General features: G+C 72.1%; 2 protein-coding genes across 4 annotated transcripts; one reads left to right on the top strand and one right to left on the bottom strand.

The window, feature by feature from the left end:
* Positions 1 to 3,620: 3,620 nt before the first annotated feature.
* On the bottom strand, positions 3,621 to 6,978 carry LOC138064949 (zinc finger protein 581-like). 2 transcript variants are annotated; one of them, XM_068929201.1, is made up of 2 exons: positions 6,820 to 6,978; positions 3,621 to 5,294 (listed from the first exon to the last, which is right to left on the bottom strand). In XM_068929201.1, exons 1-2 carry the CDS (start codon positions 6,861 to 6,863, stop codon positions 4,730 to 4,732), a joined length of 609 nt encoding a protein of 202 aa, XP_068785302.1. In that variant the 5' UTR covers positions 6,864 to 6,978; the 3' UTR covers positions 3,621 to 4,729. The 2 variants fall into 2 exon arrangements, with proteins under 2 accessions (XP_068785302.1, XP_068785303.1); XM_068929202.1 differs by having other exon boundaries at positions 3,621 to 5,291; positions 6,820 to 6,977.
* Positions 6,979 to 7,582: 604 nt separating this feature from the next.
* Positions 7,583 to 17,101, top strand: CCDC106 (coiled-coil domain containing 106). 2 transcript variants are annotated; one of them, XM_068929207.1, is made up of 6 exons: positions 7,583 to 7,857; positions 8,900 to 8,990; positions 10,342 to 10,449; positions 11,403 to 11,570; positions 13,865 to 14,071; positions 16,710 to 17,101. In XM_068929207.1, the coding sequence occupies exons 2-6, from the start codon at positions 8,960 to 8,962 to the stop codon at positions 17,024 to 17,026; spliced, it is 831 nt and encodes a 276-aa protein (XP_068785308.1). In that variant the 5' UTR covers positions 7,583 to 7,857; positions 8,900 to 8,959; the 3' UTR covers positions 17,027 to 17,101. The 2 variants fall into 2 exon arrangements, with proteins under 2 accessions (XP_068785308.1, XP_068785307.1); XM_068929206.1 differs by lacking the exon at positions 7,583 to 7,857 and adding an exon at positions 8,656 to 8,757.
* Positions 17,102 to 18,899: the final 1,798 nt, after the last annotated feature.

Consider the following 18,899-nt stretch of genomic DNA (forward strand, 5'->3'; position numbering starts at 1 on the left):
GCAGAGGGACGCGGCACGGCTCAGCACGGCGCGGCACGGTGCAGCACGGCTCGGTGCAGCGCAGCACGGCGCGGCGCGGTGCAGAGGGACGCGGCACGGCTCAGCACGGTGCAGCACGGCTCGGTGCGGCGCAGCACAGCTCGGCACGGTGCAGCACGGCTCGGTGCGGTGCAGAGGGACGCGGCACGGCTCAGCACGGTGCAGCACGATGCGGCACGGTGCAGCACGGCTCGGCACGGTGCAGCACGGCTCGGTGCAGCGCAGCACGGCGCAGCGCGGTGCAGAGGGACGCGGCACGGCTCAGCACGGTGCAGCACGGCGCAGCACGGTGCAGCACGGCTCGGTGCGGTGCAGAGGGACGCGGCACGGCTCAGCACGGTGCAGCACGGCGCAGCACGGTGCAGCACGGCTCGGTGCGGTGCGGCACGGCTCGGTGCGGTGCAGAGGGACGCGGCACGGCTCAGCACAGTGCAGCACGGCTCGGTGCGGCGCAGCACGGCACGGCACGGTGCAGAGGGACGCGGCACGGCTCAGCACGGTGCAGCACGGCGCAGCACGGTGCAGCACGGCTCGGCACGGTGCAGCACGGCGCGGCACGGCGCAGCACGGCGCGGCACGGCGCAGCACGGCTCGGTGCGGTGCAGCACGGCGCGGCACGGTGCAGCACGGCTCGGTGCGGTGCAGAGGGACGCGGCACGGCTCAGCACGGTGCAGCACGACGCGGCACGGTGCAGCACGGCTCGGTGCAGCGCAGCACGGCGCAGCGCGGTGCAGAGGGACGCGGCACGGCACGGCGCGGCGCGGCGCAGCGCCGAAGGACGCAGCAGAGCTGGGCACGGCCGGGGCGGCTCGGCGCGGTGCAGCACGGCTCGGCGCAGCCGGGCACCGGGCAGCTCGGCTCAGCGCGGTGCAGAAGGAGGCGGCGCGGCGCGGCGCGACGGCGGCAGGCGGAGGTGGCCCCGTCCCGGCCCCGCGACCCACGGGCGCGCGGCGCCGCCTTGGCCCCTCCTCCCTCGCTCCCCGGACGCCTGGGCCCCTGCCCGGGCTGGGGGCCGGAGCCGCCGGGGCGGACGTTCGGGGCCGGGCGCAGCGGAGCCCCCGGCCCGCCCGGCCCCAGAGTTATTTTTTAACGCCGCAGATATATAAATAGATGAGAATATAAATATATATATATATATAAGATATATATATTATATATAGTTTTTGTACCCGTCGCAGGGGCGAGGGGGCGGCCGGGTCTCCCGGTTGGCGCCGCGCCGGGAGCAGACGCGGGGCCCGGCGGGGGCTGAGACCGGCCGCAGCTCGCCGCAGCGATGGCGGGGGGGGGTGTGCGGTGCTGTCGCTGTCGTGAACCCGGAGCTGTACAGACGAAGCCGATATTAAACCGTGGATGCGACCGCGGCCCCCCGTCTCCTTGTGGGTGCCGGGGACGGGCGGGATGGGGTGGGAGGGGGTCGTTAGCTGGGGGGGTTCGTTAGCAGGTTGCATCATGCATGGGTTGGTTGACGGGATCATAAAGGGCTTCTTTGGTGGGCTCATCAGTGGGGTGGATTGTGGGTGGGTTCATTCGTTGGTGGGTTCGTTGGTTGTGTCATGGGTGGGTCGATGGGCTCGTTAGCGGGTGGGTTGGTTACTTAGGTGGATCATGGTTGGGTGGGCTCATTAGTTGGTGGGTTCGTTAGTTGGTTGCATCACGGCTGGGTTGGTTGATGGGCTCATTGGTTGGCTCATGGATAGGTTGGTTGAGGGACTCGTTAGTGGGGCGGCTCATGGGTGGGGGGGTGTCGTTCAATGGTGAGTTCGTTAGCTGGTTGCATCGTGGATGGGTGGGTTGGATCATGGGTGGGTGGTTTGTTGGGTTCGTTAGTTGGTGGGTTTGTTAGCTGGTGGGTTCGTTAGTTGGTGGCATCATGGCTGGGTTGACTGCTGGGTTGGCTGGATCATGGGTGGGTTGGTTGAGGGGCCTGTTGGGTGGCTCATGGGTGGGGGGGTCGACAGGTTGGTTGGTTGGATCGTGGGTGGGTTGGTTGTGTCACGGGCAGGTTGGGGGGTAGGTTGGTCCATGGATCGGTCTGCGGGGGAGCGGATTGGCTGCCGGCTCACGGGTAAGTTGTTGGCAGGTTGGTTGGGTTGGTCGGTGGTTGGTGGGTCAGTCAGTGGGTGGGTTGGATTGGTTGGTGGTTGATGGGTCAGTCGGTGGGTGGGTTGGTCGGTGGTTGGTGGGTTGGGTTGGTCGGTGGGTTGGGTTGGTCGGTGGTTGGTGGGTTGGTTGGTGGTTGGTGGGTTGGGTTGGTCGGTGGGTTGGGTTGGTTGGTGGTTGGTGGGTGGGTGGGTTGGGTTGGTCGGCGGGTGGTGGGTGGTGGGTTGGGTTGGTCAGTGGTTGGGTTGGTCGGTGGTTGGTGGGTTGGGTTGGTCGGTGGGTGGTGGGTGGGCGGGTTGGGTTGGTCGGTGGGTGGTGGGTTGGTCGGTGGGTTGGGTTGGTCAGTGGTTGGTGGATGGTGGGTTGGGTTGGTCGGTGGGTTGGGTTGGTTGGTGGTTGGTGGGTGGGTGGGTTGGGTTGGTGGGTGGGTTGGGTTGGTTGGTGGTTGGTGGGTTGGGTTGGTCGGTGGGTTGGGTTGGTTGGTGGTTGGTGGGTTGGGTTGGTCGGTGGGTTGGGTTGGTTGGTGGTTGGTGGGTGGGTGGGTTGGGTTGGTCGGTGGGTTGGGTTGGTTGGTGGTTGGTGGGTTGGTCGGTGGATTGGGTTGGTCAGTGGTTGGTGGGTGGGTGGGTTGGGTTGGTCGGTGGTTGGTGGGTTGGGTTGGTCGGTGGGTTGGGTTGGTTGGTGGTTGGTGGGTTGGTCGGTGGGTTGGGTTGGTCAGTGGGTGGTGGGTTGGTCGGTGGGGTGGATTGGTGGGTGGGTTGGGTTGGTCGGTGGTTGGTGGGTGGTGGGTTGGGTTGGTCGGTGGGTGGTGGGTTGGGTTGGTCAGTGGTTGGTGGGTTGGTGGGTGGGTTGGGTTGGTCGGTGGTTGGTGGGTTGGGTTGGTTGGTGGGTTGGGTTGGTCGGTGGGTTGGGTTGGTTGGTGGGTTGGGTTGGTCGGTGGGTGGTGGGTTGGGTTGGTCAGTGGTTGGTGGATTGGTGGGCGGGTTGGGCTGGTCGGTGGGTGGTGGGTGGTGGGTTGGGTTGGTTGGTGGTTGGGTTGGTTGGTGGGTGGTGGGTGGTGGGTGGTGGGTTGGGTTGGTCGGTGGTTGGGTTGGTTGGTGGGTGGTGGGTGGTGGGTGGGGTGGATTGGTTGGTGGGTTGGGTTGGTCGGTGGTTGGTGGGTTGGTGGGTGGGTTGGGTTGGTCGGCGGGTGGTGGGTGGTGGGTTGGGCTGGTCGGCGGGTGGTGGGTTGCTGGCGGGTGGGTCGGGTTGGGGGCCGGCTGCTTTTGGGGGCGGGCCGGCTGGTCGGTTCGCAGGTCGGTTGGGTTTGGGGGCGGCTCCAGGGGTCGGTGGTGGGGTTGGGGGCGGGGCGGCCGGTGGTTGGTCGGCGGCGGGTTGTCGTGGTGGGCGCACGGGGTGATGGCCGGGGGTCGGTCCCGTCGCGGCGCCCCCCCCCGCCCCTCACCCCCCCCCCCGGAATAAGGCAACGGGGGAGCCGAGAACAACCAAAAAAAGCGTTTTTAATAATAATTAAAAAACGAACAAACAAATGTGGGAGGGACCCCGGGGAGGGGGAGGGGCCACGGGGCGGGGCCATCCTCGCAGCCACCGTCCGTGGCCCCGCCCAGTGCCCCACCTGCCCGGGCCCCCGGCCCCGGCGTCACCACCGTCCCGCCGTGTCCTCGGCTTCATGGCCGCCGGCCGCCATGTTTCTTGACCCAACGCCACCACGGCTCCGCGCACCAGCCCCATGGACACCGTCCGCCATGTTTCTTGACCCAACACCACCACGGCTCCGCGCACCAGCCCCGGGGACACCGTCCGCCATGTTTCTTGACCCAACGCCACCACGGCTCCGCGCACCAGCCCCATGGACACCGTCCGCCATGTTTCTTGACCCAACGCCACCACGGCTCCGCGCACCAGCCCCATGGACACCGTCCGCCATGTTTCTTGACCCAACGCCACCACGGCTCCGCGCACCAGCCCCGGGGACGCCGTCCGCCATGTTTCTTGACCCAACGCCACCACGGCTCCGCGCACCAGCCCCATGGACACCGTCCGCCATGTTTCTTGACCCAACACCACCACGGCTCCGCGCACCAGCCCCGGGGACGCCGTCCGCCATGTTTCTTGACCCAACGCCACCACGGCTCCGCGCACCAGCCCCATGGACAGCGGCCGCCATGTTTCTTGACCCAACGCCACCACGGCTCCGCGCACCAGCCCCATGGACGCCGTCCGCCATGTTTCTTGACCCAACGCCACCACGGCTCCACGCACCAGCCCCATGGACGCCGTCCCGCCATGTTTCTTGACCCAACACCACCACGGCTCCGCGCACCAGCCCCATGGACGTCGTCCGCCATGTTTCTTGACCCAACGCCACCACGGCTCCGCGCACCAGCCCCGGGGACACCGGCCGCCATGTTTCTTGACCCAACACCACCACGGCTCCGCGCACCAGCCCCGTGGCCACCGTCCCTCCACCTCCCCGGCCCCCAGGGCGTCATCGCTCCATGCACGAGCCTGACGGCCGCCGTCCCTCTGGACCCCCAACCCCTCGGTCACCACGTCTCGGCGCGCGAGCCCCACCGCCGCCGCGGCCCCTCACGGCGCGGGGGCCCGGGGCAGGTGCTTGCGCCGGACGTGCCGCTGGAGCGTGTTGCGCTCGCCGAAGCGCAGGTGGCAGTGGGCGCACTGGAAGGGGCGCTCGCCCGTGTGCACCCGCTGGTGGTGGGCCAGCTCGCCCGAGTCCCGGAAGCGGCGGGGGCAGAGGGGGCAGGCGTGGGGCTTGCGCCCGGCGTGGGTGTACTTGTGGCGCTCCAGGTGCGAGGTGCGCTTGAAGGCCTTGCCGCAGGCCCGGCACACGTGGGGCTTGTGCTCCGAGTGGGTGATGCTGTGGCGCTGCAGGTAGGAGAGGTACTCGAAGGAGCGGCCGCACACCGGGCAGCAGAAGACCCGCCGCAGCGCCCCGGGGCCGCCCGGCTCCGCCACCAGCACCGTGTAGGGCAGCCCCTGGCTGTCGATGAGCAGGTAGCGGCCGCCCGCCGCCGCCTCGGGGCTGCCGTCGCGGTCCGGCGGCGACGGGGAGGCGCCGGGAGGCTCCGCGGCGGCGGAGGGCGGCGGCGGCAGCGGCGGCGGATCCGTGGGGCGACCCGAGGCCTCAGCGCTGCTGGCGGTGGGGGGAGAGGGGTTAGCGGGCGGCCCGGACGCCTGGGCCCCCTCCCCGCCCGGGGGTGATGGCAGCTCTGGGGGTGCCGGACGCCTGGGCCCCCTCCCCGCCCGGGCGTGATGGCAGCTCTGGGGGTGCCGGACGCCTGGGCCCCCTCCCTGCCCAAGGGATAATGGCAGCTCTGGGGGTGCCGGACGCCTGGGCCCCCTCCCCGCCCGGGGGTGATGGCAGCTCTGGGGGTGCCGGACGCCTGGGCCCCCTCCCCGCCCGGGCGTGATGGCAGCTCTGGGGGTGCCGGACGCCTGGGCCCCCTCCCCGCCCGGGGGTGATGGCAGCTTTGGGGGTGCCGGACGCCTGGGCCCCCTCCCCGCCCGGGGGTGATGGCAGCTCTGGGGGTGCCGGACGCCTGGGCCCCCTCCCCGCCCGGGCGTGATGGCAGCTCTGGGGGTGCCGGACGCCTGGGCCCCCTCCCTGCCCAAGGGATAATGGCAGCTCTGGGGGTGCCGGACACCTGGGCCCCCTCCCCGCCCGGGGGTGATGGCAGCTCTGGGGGTGCCGGACGCCTGGGCCCCCTCCCCGCCCGGGGGTGATGGCAGCTCTGGGGGTGCCGGACGCCTGGGCCCCCTCCCCGCCCGGGCGTGATGGCAGCTCTGGGGGTGCCGGACGCCTGGGCCCCCTCCCCGCCCGGGGGTGATGGCAGCTCTGGGGGTGCCGGACGCCTGGGCCCCCTCCCCGCCCGGGGGTGATGGCAGCTCTGGGGGTGCCGGACGCCTGGGCCCCCTCCCCGCCCGAGCCGTGATGGCAGCTCTGGGGGTGCCGGACGCCTGGGCCCCCTCCCCGCCCGGGGGTGATGGCAGCTCGGGGGGTGCCGGACGCCTGGGCCCCCTCCCCGCCCGGGCGTGATGGCAGCTCTGGGGGTGCCGGACGCCTGGGCCCCCTCCCCGCCCGGGGGTGATGGCAGCTCTGGGGGTGCCGGACGCCTGGGCCCCCTCCCCGCCCGGGCGTGATGGCAACTATGGGGGTCCCGGACGCCTGGGCCCCCTCCCCGCCCGAGCCGTGATGGCAGCTCTGGGGGTGCCGGACGCCTGGGCCCCCTCCCCGCCCGGGCGTGATGGCAGCTCTGGGGGTGCCGGACGCCTGGGCCCCCTCCCCGCCCGGGGGTGATGGCAGCTCTGGGGGTGCCGGACGCCTGGGCCCCCTCCCCGCCCGGGCGTGATGGCAGCTCTGGGGGTGCCGGACGCCTGGGCCCCCTCCCCGCCCGGGGGTGATGGCAGCTTTGGGGGTGCCGGACGCCTGGGCCCCCTCCCCGCCCGGGCGTGATGGCAGCTCTGGGGGTGCCGGACGCCTGGGCCCCCTCCCCGCCCGGGGGTGATGGCAGCTCGGGGGGTGCCGGACGCCTGGGCCCCCTCCCCGCCCGGGGGTGATGGCAGCTCTGGGGGTGCCGGACGCCTGGGCCCCCTCCCTGCCCGAGGGGTGATGGCAGCTCTGGGGGTGCCGGACGCCTGGGCCCCGCGGCGGCCGTTACCTGCGGGCGGCCCCGCGCCCCGGCTCCCATCTCCGGACCTTCATGGGCTCGGGCGGGCGCCTCGGCTCATGGCGCGGCGGCGGCGGCGGCGCTGGGGGCCGGGGCCGGACTAGGCCGCGCTCCGGGGCGGGAGGAGGCTCCGGCGGCGCCGCCGCAGCATCGGCTCGGCCCGGCGGCGGCTCAGGGCAGGCGGCGGCCGGGGGGCAGCGCCATGGGCGCGGCGGGGCCTGGCGCGGCGGCCGCCTCCGTCCGGCGTCGCCCCCGCGGCCCGCGCCGGTGTCGCAGCGTTTGGAGCCCGGATGGAAACGGCGCGCGGCGCCCCGCGCCCGCCGCCGCCGCCGGGAAGGGCCCAGGCGTCCGGGGGGCCCAGGCGTCCAGGGGGCCCAGGCGTCCGGGTGACCCCACCGGGAAGGGCCCAGGCGTCCGGGGGGCCCAGGCGTCCGGGTGACCCCGCCGGGAAGGGCCCAGGCGTCCGGGGGGCCCAGGCGTCCGGGTGACCCCGCCGGGAAGGGCCCAGGCGTCCGGGGGGCCCAGGCGTCCGGGTGACCCCGCCGGGAAGGGCCCAGGCGTCCGGGGGGCCCAGGCGTCCGGGGGACCCAGGCGTCCGGGTGACCCCACCAGGAGGTACCCAGGCATCCAGGGGGCCCAGGCGTCTGGGGGGCCCAGGCGTCCGAGTGACCCTGCCGGGAAGGGCCCAGGCGTCTGGGGGGCCCAGGCGTCTGGGGGGCCCAGGCGTCCGAGTGACCCTGCCGGGAAGGGCCCAGGCGTCCGGGGGGCCCAGGCGTCTGGGGGGCCCAGGCGTCCGAGTGACCCTGCCGGGAAGGGCCCAGGCGTCTGGGGGGCCCAGGCGTCCGAGTGACCCTGCTGGGAAGGGCCCAGGTGTTCAGGGGGCCCAGGCATCCAGGTGACCCCGCTGTCACCCAGGGACCCAAGGCATCTGGGCGACCCTGCCAGGAGGGGCCCAGGCAGCCGGGGGCCCAGGTGTCCGGGTGACCCCACCGAGAGGGACCAAGGCGTCTGGCGGGCCCAGGCATCCGGGTATCCCACTGTCACCTGGGGACCCCGGTGTCCAGGGGACCCCACTGGGAGGGGCCCAGGTGTCCGGGGTGCCCAGGCGTCCTGGGGAGTCCGCTGTCACCAGGGGGCCCTGGCGCACCCCTACCGGCCCCGCTGCCCCCTCCCCACAGAGGTGCCCGTGGGGCCGGGAGGGACCCAGGAGTCCTGCAGGGGGCAGAGCCCTGCGTGGGGCAGGAGAAGGGCTGGACCCCACCATCACAGGGGGGCCCAGGCGTCCGGGTGATCCCCACAACCCCCCCCCTCCCCTCCCCGGGCCCAGGTGCCTCCGGGCCGCGTGTCTGTGTGTGCGTGCGTGGCCCCGTGCACACGCGTGTGCGTGTTTACACGGGCACAGCCCCCCCCCCCCGGTGCGTGCACAAGAGCACGGCCACAGGGGTGTGCGTGTGCGTGCATGTGTGTGTGGGTGTCTCCGTGTGTGCGCGCGCGCTCACGCGTGTGCGTGGAACCCCCCCCCCCCCGGTGGCTGCGGGAGGTGCCGGGCGCGGCACTTTGGAGACGCTCCCTAACCGCCCCCCCCCCCCGGCCGCGCGCGCTCTCTTCGCCCGCGGCGGCGCTGCGGAATTGATCCCCGGTCCCTGGCCGCGGCGTGGCGGGAGGGGTGGAGGGGGCGGCCGGGGAGCGTCGGCAAAGAGCCGCTCTCGGCGGGGGACGAAAAAGGGGCCGGAGGGAGGGAAGGAGGGAGGGAAGGAAGGAGGGAGGGGAGGGAGGGAGGGGAGGAGGGGTGGGGAGAGGGAGGGGGGGCGGGAGGAGGGGCGGGGGCGGAGGCGCCGGTGCCCGCGGCCCCCCTTCGCCGCCGCTCCCCGCCGGCTCTTTGCAGACGGTCCCTGGCCGGGCGGCGGCGCCGGGCGGATGCGGAGCGGGGTGAAGCGCCGGCACCGGGCGGGGGGGGGGGGGGGGGGGGCGGCCGGTTTTGGGGGGAATTCCCGGGTTTTTGGGGTGTGGGGGGGGCCGGCGCCTCGGCGGCCCGCTGACCCCCCCCCCGCCCGCTCCTTCCGCCCCGCAGCGTCCCGCCGAGGTGCCCGGAGGCAGCGCGGGGGCCGGGGGGGCCCGGGCCGCCCCCGCCATGAGCGACCGCGGCGGCCGCCGCCGAGCCGGTACCGGGGCCGGGGGGGGCCGGGGGGTCTGGGGGGTCCCGGGGGGTCTGGGGGTTTGGGGGGGTCCTGGAGGGATCTGGGGGGTTTGGGGGTGTCTGGGGGGTTTGGGGGGGTCCTGGAGGGATCTGTGGGGTCTGGGGGGTTTGGGGGGGTCTGGGGGTCCTGGAGGGATCTGGGGGGGTCTGGGGGGTTTGGGGGGGTCTGAGGGTCCTGGAGGGATCTGGGGGGTTTGGGGGGGTCCTGGAGGGGTCTGGGGGGTTTGGGGGGGTCTAGGGGGGGGTTGGGGGGTTTGAGGGGGTTTGGGGGGGTCTGGGGGTCCTGGAGGGATCTGGGGGGTCTGGGGGGGTCTGGGGGTCCTGGAGGGATCTGGGGGGTTTGGGGGGGTTTGGGGGGGTCTAGGGGGGGTTTGGGGGTTTGAGGGGGTTTGGGGGGGTCTGGGGGTCCTGGAGGGATCTGGGGGGGTTTGGGGGGTCTGAGGGTCCTGGAGGGATCTGGGGGGTTTGGGGGGGTCTGGGGGTCCTGGAGAGATCTGGGGGGATTGGGGGGGTCTGGGGGTCCCGGAGGGTCTGGGGGTCCTGGGGGGTCTGGGGGTCCTGGAGGGATCTGGGGGGCCGGGGGGTTTGGGGGGGTCTGGGGGGTCCTGGAGGGGCCTGGGGGGGTCCCGGGGGGCTGGGGGGGTCCCGGGGGGATCTGGGGGGGTCTGGGGGTTTGGGGGGGTCTGGGGTGGTCTGCAGGTCTGGGGGGGTCTGGGGGTCCCAGAGCGATCTGGGGGGTCCCAGAGGGGTCTGGGGGTCCCGGGGAGGGTCTGGGGGGTTTGGGGGGGGCCAGGGAGGGTCCAGCGGTCTGGGGGGGTCTGTGGGTCCTGGAGGGATCTGGGGGTCCCGGGGGAGGGTCTGGGGAGTCTGCAGGTCTAGGGGGATTTAGGTGTCTGGGGGGGACCAGGAGGTTTGGGGGGTTTGGGGATCCCAGAGGGGTCTGGGGGTCCAGGGGGGTCTGCAGGTCTGGGGGATTTGGGGGTCCTGGGGGTTTTGGGGGGGGTTCGGGGGGTCTGGGGGTCCTGGAGGGATCTGGGGGTCCAGGGGGAGTCTGGGGGGGCCGGGAGTCTGAGGGAGTTTGAGGGTCCCAGAGGGGTCTGGGGGGGTTGTGGGGGTCTGGGGGTCCCGGGAGGGTCTGGGGGATCTGCAGATCTGGAGGGCTTTGGGGGTCCGGGGGGGGGTCCCGGGGGAACTGGGGGTCTCAGGAGGATCTGAGGGTCCAGGGTGGTCTGAGGGGCTCCAGGGGGATATGGGGGGTCCGGGGGGGGTCGGGGGGGTCCCGGGGTGCCGGTGACCCCCGTCCTGTCCCCCCACAGTGAAGAAGGACGAGGAGCCCTTCGAGATCTCGCTGCCCTTCGAGGAGCCGCCGCACATCGAGCCGCAGATCTTCTACAGCCTCAGCCCCCCCCAGAGCCACTTCGAAGGTGGGGGGGCGCCCGGACTCCTGGGCCCCTTGGGGAGGGGGTGCACGGACGCCTGGGTCTGTTGGGGAGAGGGGGCACAGACACCTGGGCCCTTTGGGGAGGGGGTGTGTGGGGTGCCCGGACGCCTGGGCCTGTCGGGGAGGGGGTGTGTGGGGTGCCAGAGGCCGGGGCCCCTCGGGGAGGGGGTGTGTGGGGTGCCGGACGCCCGGGCCCGTCGGGGAGGGGGTGCCCGGACACCTGGGCCCCTCAGGGAGGGGGTGCATGGGGTGCTCGGATGCCTGGGCTCCTCGGGGAGGGGGTGTGTGGGGTGCCGGACACCGGGGCCCGTCGGGGAGGGGGTGTGGGGGGTGCCGGACACCCGGGCCCGTCGGGGAGGGGGCACCCAGACGCCCGGGCCCCTTGGGGAGGGGGTGTGTGGGGTGCCCGGACGCCGGGGCCCGTCGGGGAGGGGGCACCCGGACGCCTGGGCCCCTCAGGGAGGGGGTGCACGGGGTGCCCGGACACCTGGGCTCCTCGGGGAGGGGGTGTGTGGGGTGCCCGGACGCCTGGGCCCGTCGGGGAGGGGGTACGTGGGGTGCCCGGATGCCTAGGCCCTTTGGGGAGGGGGCACCCGGACACCTGGGCTCCTCGGGGAGGGGGTGTGTGGGGTGCCCGGACGCCTGGGCCCGTCGGGGAGGGGGTACGTGGGGTGCCCGGATGCCTAGGCCCTTTGGGGAGGGGGCACCCGGACACCTGGGCTCCTCGGGGAGGGGGTGTGTGGGGTGCCGGACGCCCGGGCCCCTCGGGGAGGGGGTGTGTGGGGTGCCGGACGCCGGGGCCCCTCGGGGAGGGGGTGCGTGGGGTGCCCGGATGCCTAGGCCCTTTGGGGAGGGGGCACCCGGACACCTGGGCTCCTCGGGGAGGGGGTGCGTGGGGTGCCCGGACGCCGGGGCCCACGCCGCGGCCGGCCGCAGAGGTGCCGGAGCCGGGGCCGGGGCTGGCGGGCGGCGTGAAGGCCCAGCTGCACCTGGCCCTGGAGCGCAACGCCTGGCTGCAGAAGCGCATCGAGGACCTGGAGGAGGAGCGCGACTTCCTGCGCTGCCAGCTCGACAAGTTCATCTCCGGCGCTCGCGGGGACGCCGGTGAGCGGGGGGACGCGGGGGGCACAGGCACGCGCAAGGCGGCGGGTATGGACACGGAGGGGGCGCGGGGGGGACGTGGGGGCACAAGGGACGCTCAGGGCAGGGCGACCCGGGGGGACATGGGGATGCTCAGAGCATGGGGACACGGTGGGACGTGGGGACACGGGACGTGGTGGGACATGGGGATGCTCAGAGCATGGGGACACGGTGGGACGTGGGGACACGGGACGTGGTGGGACATGGGGATACTCAGAGCATGGGGACACGGTGGGACGTGGGGACACGGGACGTGGTGGGACATGGGGATGCTCAGAGCATGGGGACACGGTGGGACGTGGGGACACGGGACGTGGTGGGACATGGGGATGCTCAGAGCATGGGGACACGGTGGGACGTGGGGACACGGGACGTGGTGGGACATGGGGATGCTCAGAGCATGGGGACACGGTGGGACGTGGGGACACGGGACGTGGTGGGACATGGGGATGCTCAGAGCATGGGGACACGGGACGTGGTGGGACATGGGGATGCTCAGAGCGTGGGGACACGGTGGGACGTGGGGACACGGGACGTGGTGGGACATGGGGATGCTCAGAGCATGGGGACATGGGGACAAAGGGACAATCAAAGCAAGGGATCATGGTGGGACGCGGGGACAGGGAGATGCTCGGGGCAAGGGGATGTGATGGGACATGGGGACGGGGAGATGCTCAGGGCAAGGGGACATGGTGGGACATGGGGATGCTCAGAGCATGGGGACACGGTGGGACATGGGGACACGGGACGTGGTGGGACATGGGGATGCTCAGAGCATGGGGACATGGGGACAAAGGGACAATCAAAGCAAAGGATCATGGTGGGATGCGGGGACAGGGAGATGCTCGGGGCAAGGGGATGTGATGGGACATGGGGACGGGGAGATGCTCAGGGCAAGGGGACATGGTGGGACATGAGGATGCTCAGAGCATGGGGACACGGTGGGACGTGGGGACACGGGACGTGGTGGGACATGGGGATGCTCAGAGCATGGGGACGTGGTGGGACATGACACGGGACGTGGTGGGACATGGGGATGCTCAGAGCATGGGGACGTGGTGGGACATGGGGACACGGGACGTGGTGGGACACGGGGATGCTCAGAGCATGGGGACACGGTGGGACGTGGGGACACGGGACGTGGTGGGACATGGGGATGCTCAGAGCATGGGGACACGGTGGGACGTGGGGACACGGGACGTGGTGGGACATGGGGATGCTCAGAGCATGGGGACACGGGACGTGGTGGGACATGGGGATGCTCAGAGCATGGGGACACAGTGGGACATGGGGACAAAGGGACGATCAAAGCAAGGGATCATGGTGGAACGGGGGGACAGGGATGCTCTGGGCAAGGGGACGTGGTGGGACGTGGGGACAGGGAGATGCTGGGGGCAAGGGGACGTGGTGGGACATGGGGACATGGGACATGGGGATGCTCAGAGCATGGGGACATGGTGGGACATGGGGATATGGGGATGGGGGATGCTCGGGACAAGGGGACATGGTGGGACGTGGGGATGGGGAAATGCTTGGGGCAAGGAGACGTGGTGGGACATGGGGATATGGGGATGGGGGATGCTTGGGGCAAGGGGCCGTGGTGGGATACGGGGATGGGGAGATGCTTGGGGCAAGGAGACGTGGTGGGACATGGGGACAGGGATGCTCAAGACAAGGGGACGCGGTGGGATATGGGGACAGGGATGCTCAGAGCATGGGGACATGGTGGGACATGGGGATATGGGGACGGGGATGCTGGGGGCGAGGGGCCGTGGTGGGACGTGGGGACGGGGAGGTGCTGGGGGCGAGGGGCCGCGGTGGGACGTGGGGACAGGGATGCTCAGAGCATGGGGACATGGTGGGACATGGGGATATGGGGACGGGGAGATGCTGGGGGCGAGGGGCCGTGGTGGGACATGGGGACAGGGATGCTCAGAGCATGGGGACATGGTGGGACATAGGGATATGGGGATGGGGGATGCTCAGGACAAGGGGCCGTGGTGGGACGTGGGGACAGGGATGCTCAGAGCATGAGGCCGTGGTGGGACATGGGGATATGGGGCCGGGGATGCTGGGGGCGAGGGGCCGCGGTGGGCCGCGGGGACGGGGAGATGCTGGGGGCGAGGGGCCGCGGTGGGCCGCGGGGACGGGGAGATGCTGGGGGCGAGGGGCCGCGGTGGGACGTGGGGACGGGGAGGTGCTGGGGGCGAGGGGCCGCGGTGGGCCGCGGGCCGCCCGGCGCTGAGCGGGGCCCGCAGAGGAGCACGGCCGGGGCCGGGCGGCGCCGCGGGGACGCGCCGAGGCGGGCGAGGGCCGCGCCGGCGAGGCCACCGACAACGACAGCGTCGCCTCCTCCCTGGGGCCCCCCTCCGAGGACGGCGCCGGCCACCGCAAGGGCCACCGGCCCCGCGGCCCCGTCGCCCGCCGCCGCCTCGCCAAGCCCAAGACCCGGGAGCGCCAGCGGGGTGAGACGGGGCGACGGGACCCCCCGGGACCCCCTTGGGGACACTGCGACCCCCCAAACCCCCAGGGACCGCTTGGGGACCCCGCAGACCCCCTTGGGGACACTGGGAACCCCCCCCAAACCCCCAGGGACCGCTTGGGGACCCCGCAGACCCCCTTGGGGACACTGGGAACCCCCCCCAAACCCCCAGGGACCGCTTGGGGACCCCGCAGAACCCCCTTGGGGACACTGGGACCCCCCCCAAACCCCCAGGGACCGCTTGGGGACCCCGCAGAACCCCCTTGGGGACACTGCGACCCCCCCCAAACCCCCAGGGACCGCTTGGGGACCCCGCAGAACCCCTTGGGGACACTGGGACCCCCCCAAACCCCCAGGGACCGCTTGGGGACCCCGCAGACCCCCTTGGGGACACTGGGACCCCCCCAAACCCCCAGGGATCCTCTTGGAGAGCCCCGCAGACCCCCTTGGAGACACTGGGAACCCCCAAACCCCCAGGGACCCCCTTGGGGACACTGAGATCCCCCCAGACCCCCTTGGGGACCTCCTTGGGGACATCAGGAACCTCCAAAACCCCCAGGGACCCTCTTGGGGACCCCCCCCCCCAGCCCCCTTGGAGACACTGAGACCCCCCCCAAACCCCCAGGAACCGCTTGGGGACCCCCCCCGGCCCCCTTGGAGACACTGAGACCCCCCCAAACCCCCAGGAACCGCTTGGGGACCCCCCCGGCCCCCTTGGAGACACTGAGACCCCCCCAAACCCCCAGGAACCGCTTGGGGACCCCCCAGACCCCCTTGGGGACACTGAGACCCCCCCAAACCCCCAGGGAACCGCTTGGGGACCCCCCAGACCCCCTTGGGGACCTCCTTGGGGACATCAAGCACCTCCAAAACCCCCAGAGACCCTCTTGGGGACCCACTGAGACCCTGGGGACCCCCCGAGACCCTCCTGGGGACACTGAGACTCCCCCCCCAGACCTCCGGGGACACTAGGACCCCCCACCAGCAACCCCCTTGGGGACCATGGGGACATTGGGGACCCCCCCAACTCCTCAGAGACGCCCCAAAACCCCCATGGACTTCTCAGGGACCCTCTTGGAGACACCAGGACCCCCAACACTCCTAGGGACCCCCCCGGGACATTGGGACCCCCCCAAGACCCATGGGAACCCCCTAACACCCCCAGACCCTCTTGGGGACAGTGGAACCCCCCCAAAACCCCCAGGGACCATGCGGACCCCCCCCCAGGGCCCCCCTTGGGGACACCAGGGCCCCCCCCGGGACACCACCCCCCGTCCCTGTCCCTCCCCAGGGGACCCCGGACGTGACGGAGTCTCTCTCTTTCTCTGTCCCGCATCTGTCTGTCCCCGTGTCTGTCCCTGTCCCCGTGTCCTCATCCCCGTCTGTCCCCATGTCCCTGTCCATCCTGTGTCTGTCCCCGTGTCCTCGTGTCCGTCCTGTCCCCATGTCCTCGTCCCCCTCGTCTCCATCCTCGTGTCCTCATGTCCGTCCCGTCCCTGCGTCTCCACGTCCTCGCGTCCGTCCCCATGTCCTCGTGTCCGTCCTGTCCCCATGTCCTCGTCCCCCTCGTCTCCATCCCCGTGTCCCCATGTCCTTGCGTCTGTCCCCATGTCCTCGTGTCCGTCCTGTCCCCATGTCCTCGTCCCCCTCGTCTCCATCCCCGTGTCCTCATATCCGTCCCGTCCCTGCGTCCCCACGTCCTCGCGTCTGTCCCCATGTCCTCGTCCCCCTCGTCTCCATCCCCGTGTCCTCATATCCGTCCCGTGCCTGCGTCCCCACGTCCTCGCGTCTGTCCCCATGTCCTCGTGTCCGTCCTGTCCCCATGTCCTCGTCCCCCTCGTCTCCATCCCCGTGTCCTCATATCCGTCCCGTGCCTGCGTCCCCACGTCCTCGCATCTGTCCCCATGTCCTCGTCCCCCTCGTCTCCATCCCCGTGTCCTCATGTCCGTCCCGTCCCTGCGTCCCCACGTCCTCGCGTCCGTCCCCATGTCCTCGTCCCCCTCGTCTCCATCCCCGTGTCCTCATGTCCGTCCCGTGCCTGCGTCCCCACGTCCTCGCATCTGTCCCCATGTCCTCGTCCCCCTCGTCTCCATCCCCGTGTCCTCATATCCGTCCCGTGCCTGCGTCCCCACGTCCTCGCGTCTGTCCCCATGTCCTCGTCCCCCTCGTCTCCATCCCCGTGTCCTCATATCCGTCCCGTGCCTGCGTCCCCACGTCCTCGCGTCTGTCCCCATGTCCTCGTCCCCCTCGTCTCCATCCCCGTGTCCTCATGTCCGTCCCGTGCCTGCGTCCCCACGTCCTCGCATCTGTCCCCATGTCCTCGTCCCCCTCGTCTCCATCCCCGTGTCCTCATGTCCGTCCCGTCCCTGCGTCCCCACGTCCTCGCGTCCGTCCCCATGTCCTCGTCCCCCTCGTCTCCATCCCCGTGTCCTCATGTCCGTCCCGTCCCTGCGTCCCCACGTCCTCGCATCTGTCCCCATGTCCTCGTCCCCCTCGTCTCCATCCCCGTGTCCTCATGTCCGTCCCGTGCCTGCGTCCCCACGTCCTCGCGTCTGTCCCCATGTCCTCGTGCCCACCCGTCCCCGCGTCCCCACCCTTGGGGCCCCGCGCCCGGGGGGCAGTGAAGGACGCCGACGGGGTGCTGTGCCGCTACAAGAAGATCCTGACGACGTTCCAGAAGCTGAAGAGCATGAGCCGGGCCTTCGAGCACCACCGCGTCGACCGCAACACGGTGGCGCTGACGACGCCCATCGCCGAGCTGCTCATCGTGGCGCCCGAGAAGCTGGCCGAGGTGGGCGAGTTCGACCCCTCCAAGGAGCGGCTCCTCGAGTACTCGCGCCGCTGCTTCCTGGCCCTCGACGACGAGACCCTCAAGAAGGTGCAGGCCCTCAAGAAGAGCAAGCTGCTGCTGCCCATCACCTACCGCTTCAAGCGGTGATGGGCCCCCCCTCCGGACGCCTGGGCCCCCCCACCTCCCCCGACCCGGCCTGGAGCCCCTGCACCCCACCCCGGACGCCTGGGACTCCCCCAGGAGCCCCCCTCAGCCTCCCCCGGATGCCTGGGCCCCCCCAGGAGCCCCCCCGGATGCCTGGGACCCCCCCCAGGAGCCCTCCTCACCTCCCCCTGGATGCCTGGGACCCCCCCTCAGCCTCCCCCGGATGCCTGGGCCCCCCCAGGAGACCCCCCCCGGACACCTGGGACCCCTCCAGGAGCCCCCCTCACCTCCCCCTGGACGCCTGGGACCCCCCTGGACACCTGGGTCTCCCCAGGAGCCCCCCTCAGCCTCCCCCGGACACCTGGGCCCCCCCAGGAGACCCCCCCTGGATGCCTGGGACCCCCCCAGGAGCCACCCTGGATGCCTCAGACCCCCCCAGGAGCCCCCTTCAGCCCCCCCCAAACCAGCCTGGAGCCCCAAGACTCTCCCCTCAGACGCCTGGGCCCCCCTCCAGCTCCCCTCAACCCGGCCTGGAGCCCCAACACCCTCTCCCAGACGCCTGGGCCCAGCCCCAACCTGGCCTGGAGCACTGAGACCCCTCCCGGATGCCTGGGCCCCCCTCCCAGACCCCCAAACCACCCCCCAACCTGGCCTGGAGCCCCCCCCCAGCACACTGGGGACCCCCGAGAGCCCCCCGGACGCCTGGGCCCCCCTCCCAGACCCCCAAACCACCCCCCAACCTGGCCTGGAGCCCTCCCCCAGCACACTGGGGACCCCCGAGAGACCCCCCCGGACACCTGGGCCCCAGCCAGGAGCCCCCCCCCCCGGAAGCCTGGGCCCCCCCGGGGGGTGAGGGGTCCCCTGCCCCCCCCCAGCTCGGTGTCAGTGACGTTTCTGCCCCCCCCCGTCACCTGGACCAGGGAAAAAGCAGGAAAAGGAAGAAAAAAAAAAAAAAGAAAACACCCTGGAAAAGGGAGAGAAAAATGTACAAAAACAACCGGTTTCTGGCAGAGACTTGACATGACAGAGGAGAAAGCGGCGATTTGGGATAAAAGCGACGTTTCCGGCTGTGTCTTTTCCCCACCGTGTGTTGGGGGGGGTCAGGGGTCACCGGGACCCTCGGGGTCAGGGGTCACCGGGGTCAGGGGTCACCGCGAGGGCTCCCCCCGCCCAGGGGGCACGTGCGGCTCCCGCCTGCCCGTGACGACACTTCCGCTGGCGGCCGGAAGCGCCGCTGCCCTCCGCGCGCGTGCGCGCGCGCTGGCTCCGCCCCCCCGGCGGAAGTTGCCGAAGCGGCGGTGGGCGGGGCTGGCGGACCGGAAGTCGCCCCTGGGCGGAAGCGGAAGTGAGGGAGCCTCGGCGAGGTCGCGGCTGGGAGCGGTGCCGATCCGCCCGCCGGGAGCCGCTCGGGGAGGGGGGAGGCGGGAGAAGCAGCTGGACCGGAGCGGCCGCTCACGGGCAGCCGGTCCCGGTCGCCGCGGCGGGGAGCGGAGCGAGGAGCGGGCGCGGCGGCGGCGGCGGCGGCGGCGGCGCAGCCGCCGCCCGGAAGTCGTCGAGGTCCCGCCCGGAAGTGACGGAGCAGCGAGGCGGAAGGAGCCGAAGCGGTGGGGGGAGCCCGAAGGGAGGCGAGCGCCGAGCGGGTAGAGCGGAGCGCAGGCGGAAAGAGCCGAGCGCCCAGCGAATAGAGCCGAGCGCGGCCGGAGGCAGCCGAGCGCCGAGCGGGTAGAGCCGAGCGCGGCCGGAAAGAGCCGAGTGCAGGCGGAAAGAGCCGAGCGCCGAGTGAATAGAGCGGCGCGCAGGCGCAAAGAGCCGAGCGCGGCCGGAAGGAGCCGAGCGCAGGTGGAAAGAGTCGAGTGCTGAGCGGGTAGAACCGAGC

The sequence above is a fragment of the Struthio camelus genome, unplaced genomic scaffold (genome assembly GCF_040807025.1).
Source record: "Struthio camelus isolate bStrCam1 unplaced genomic scaffold, bStrCam1.hap1 HAP1_SCAFFOLD_82, whole genome shotgun sequence".
Taxonomy (NCBI): domain Eukaryota; kingdom Metazoa; phylum Chordata; class Aves; order Struthioniformes; family Struthionidae; genus Struthio; species Struthio camelus.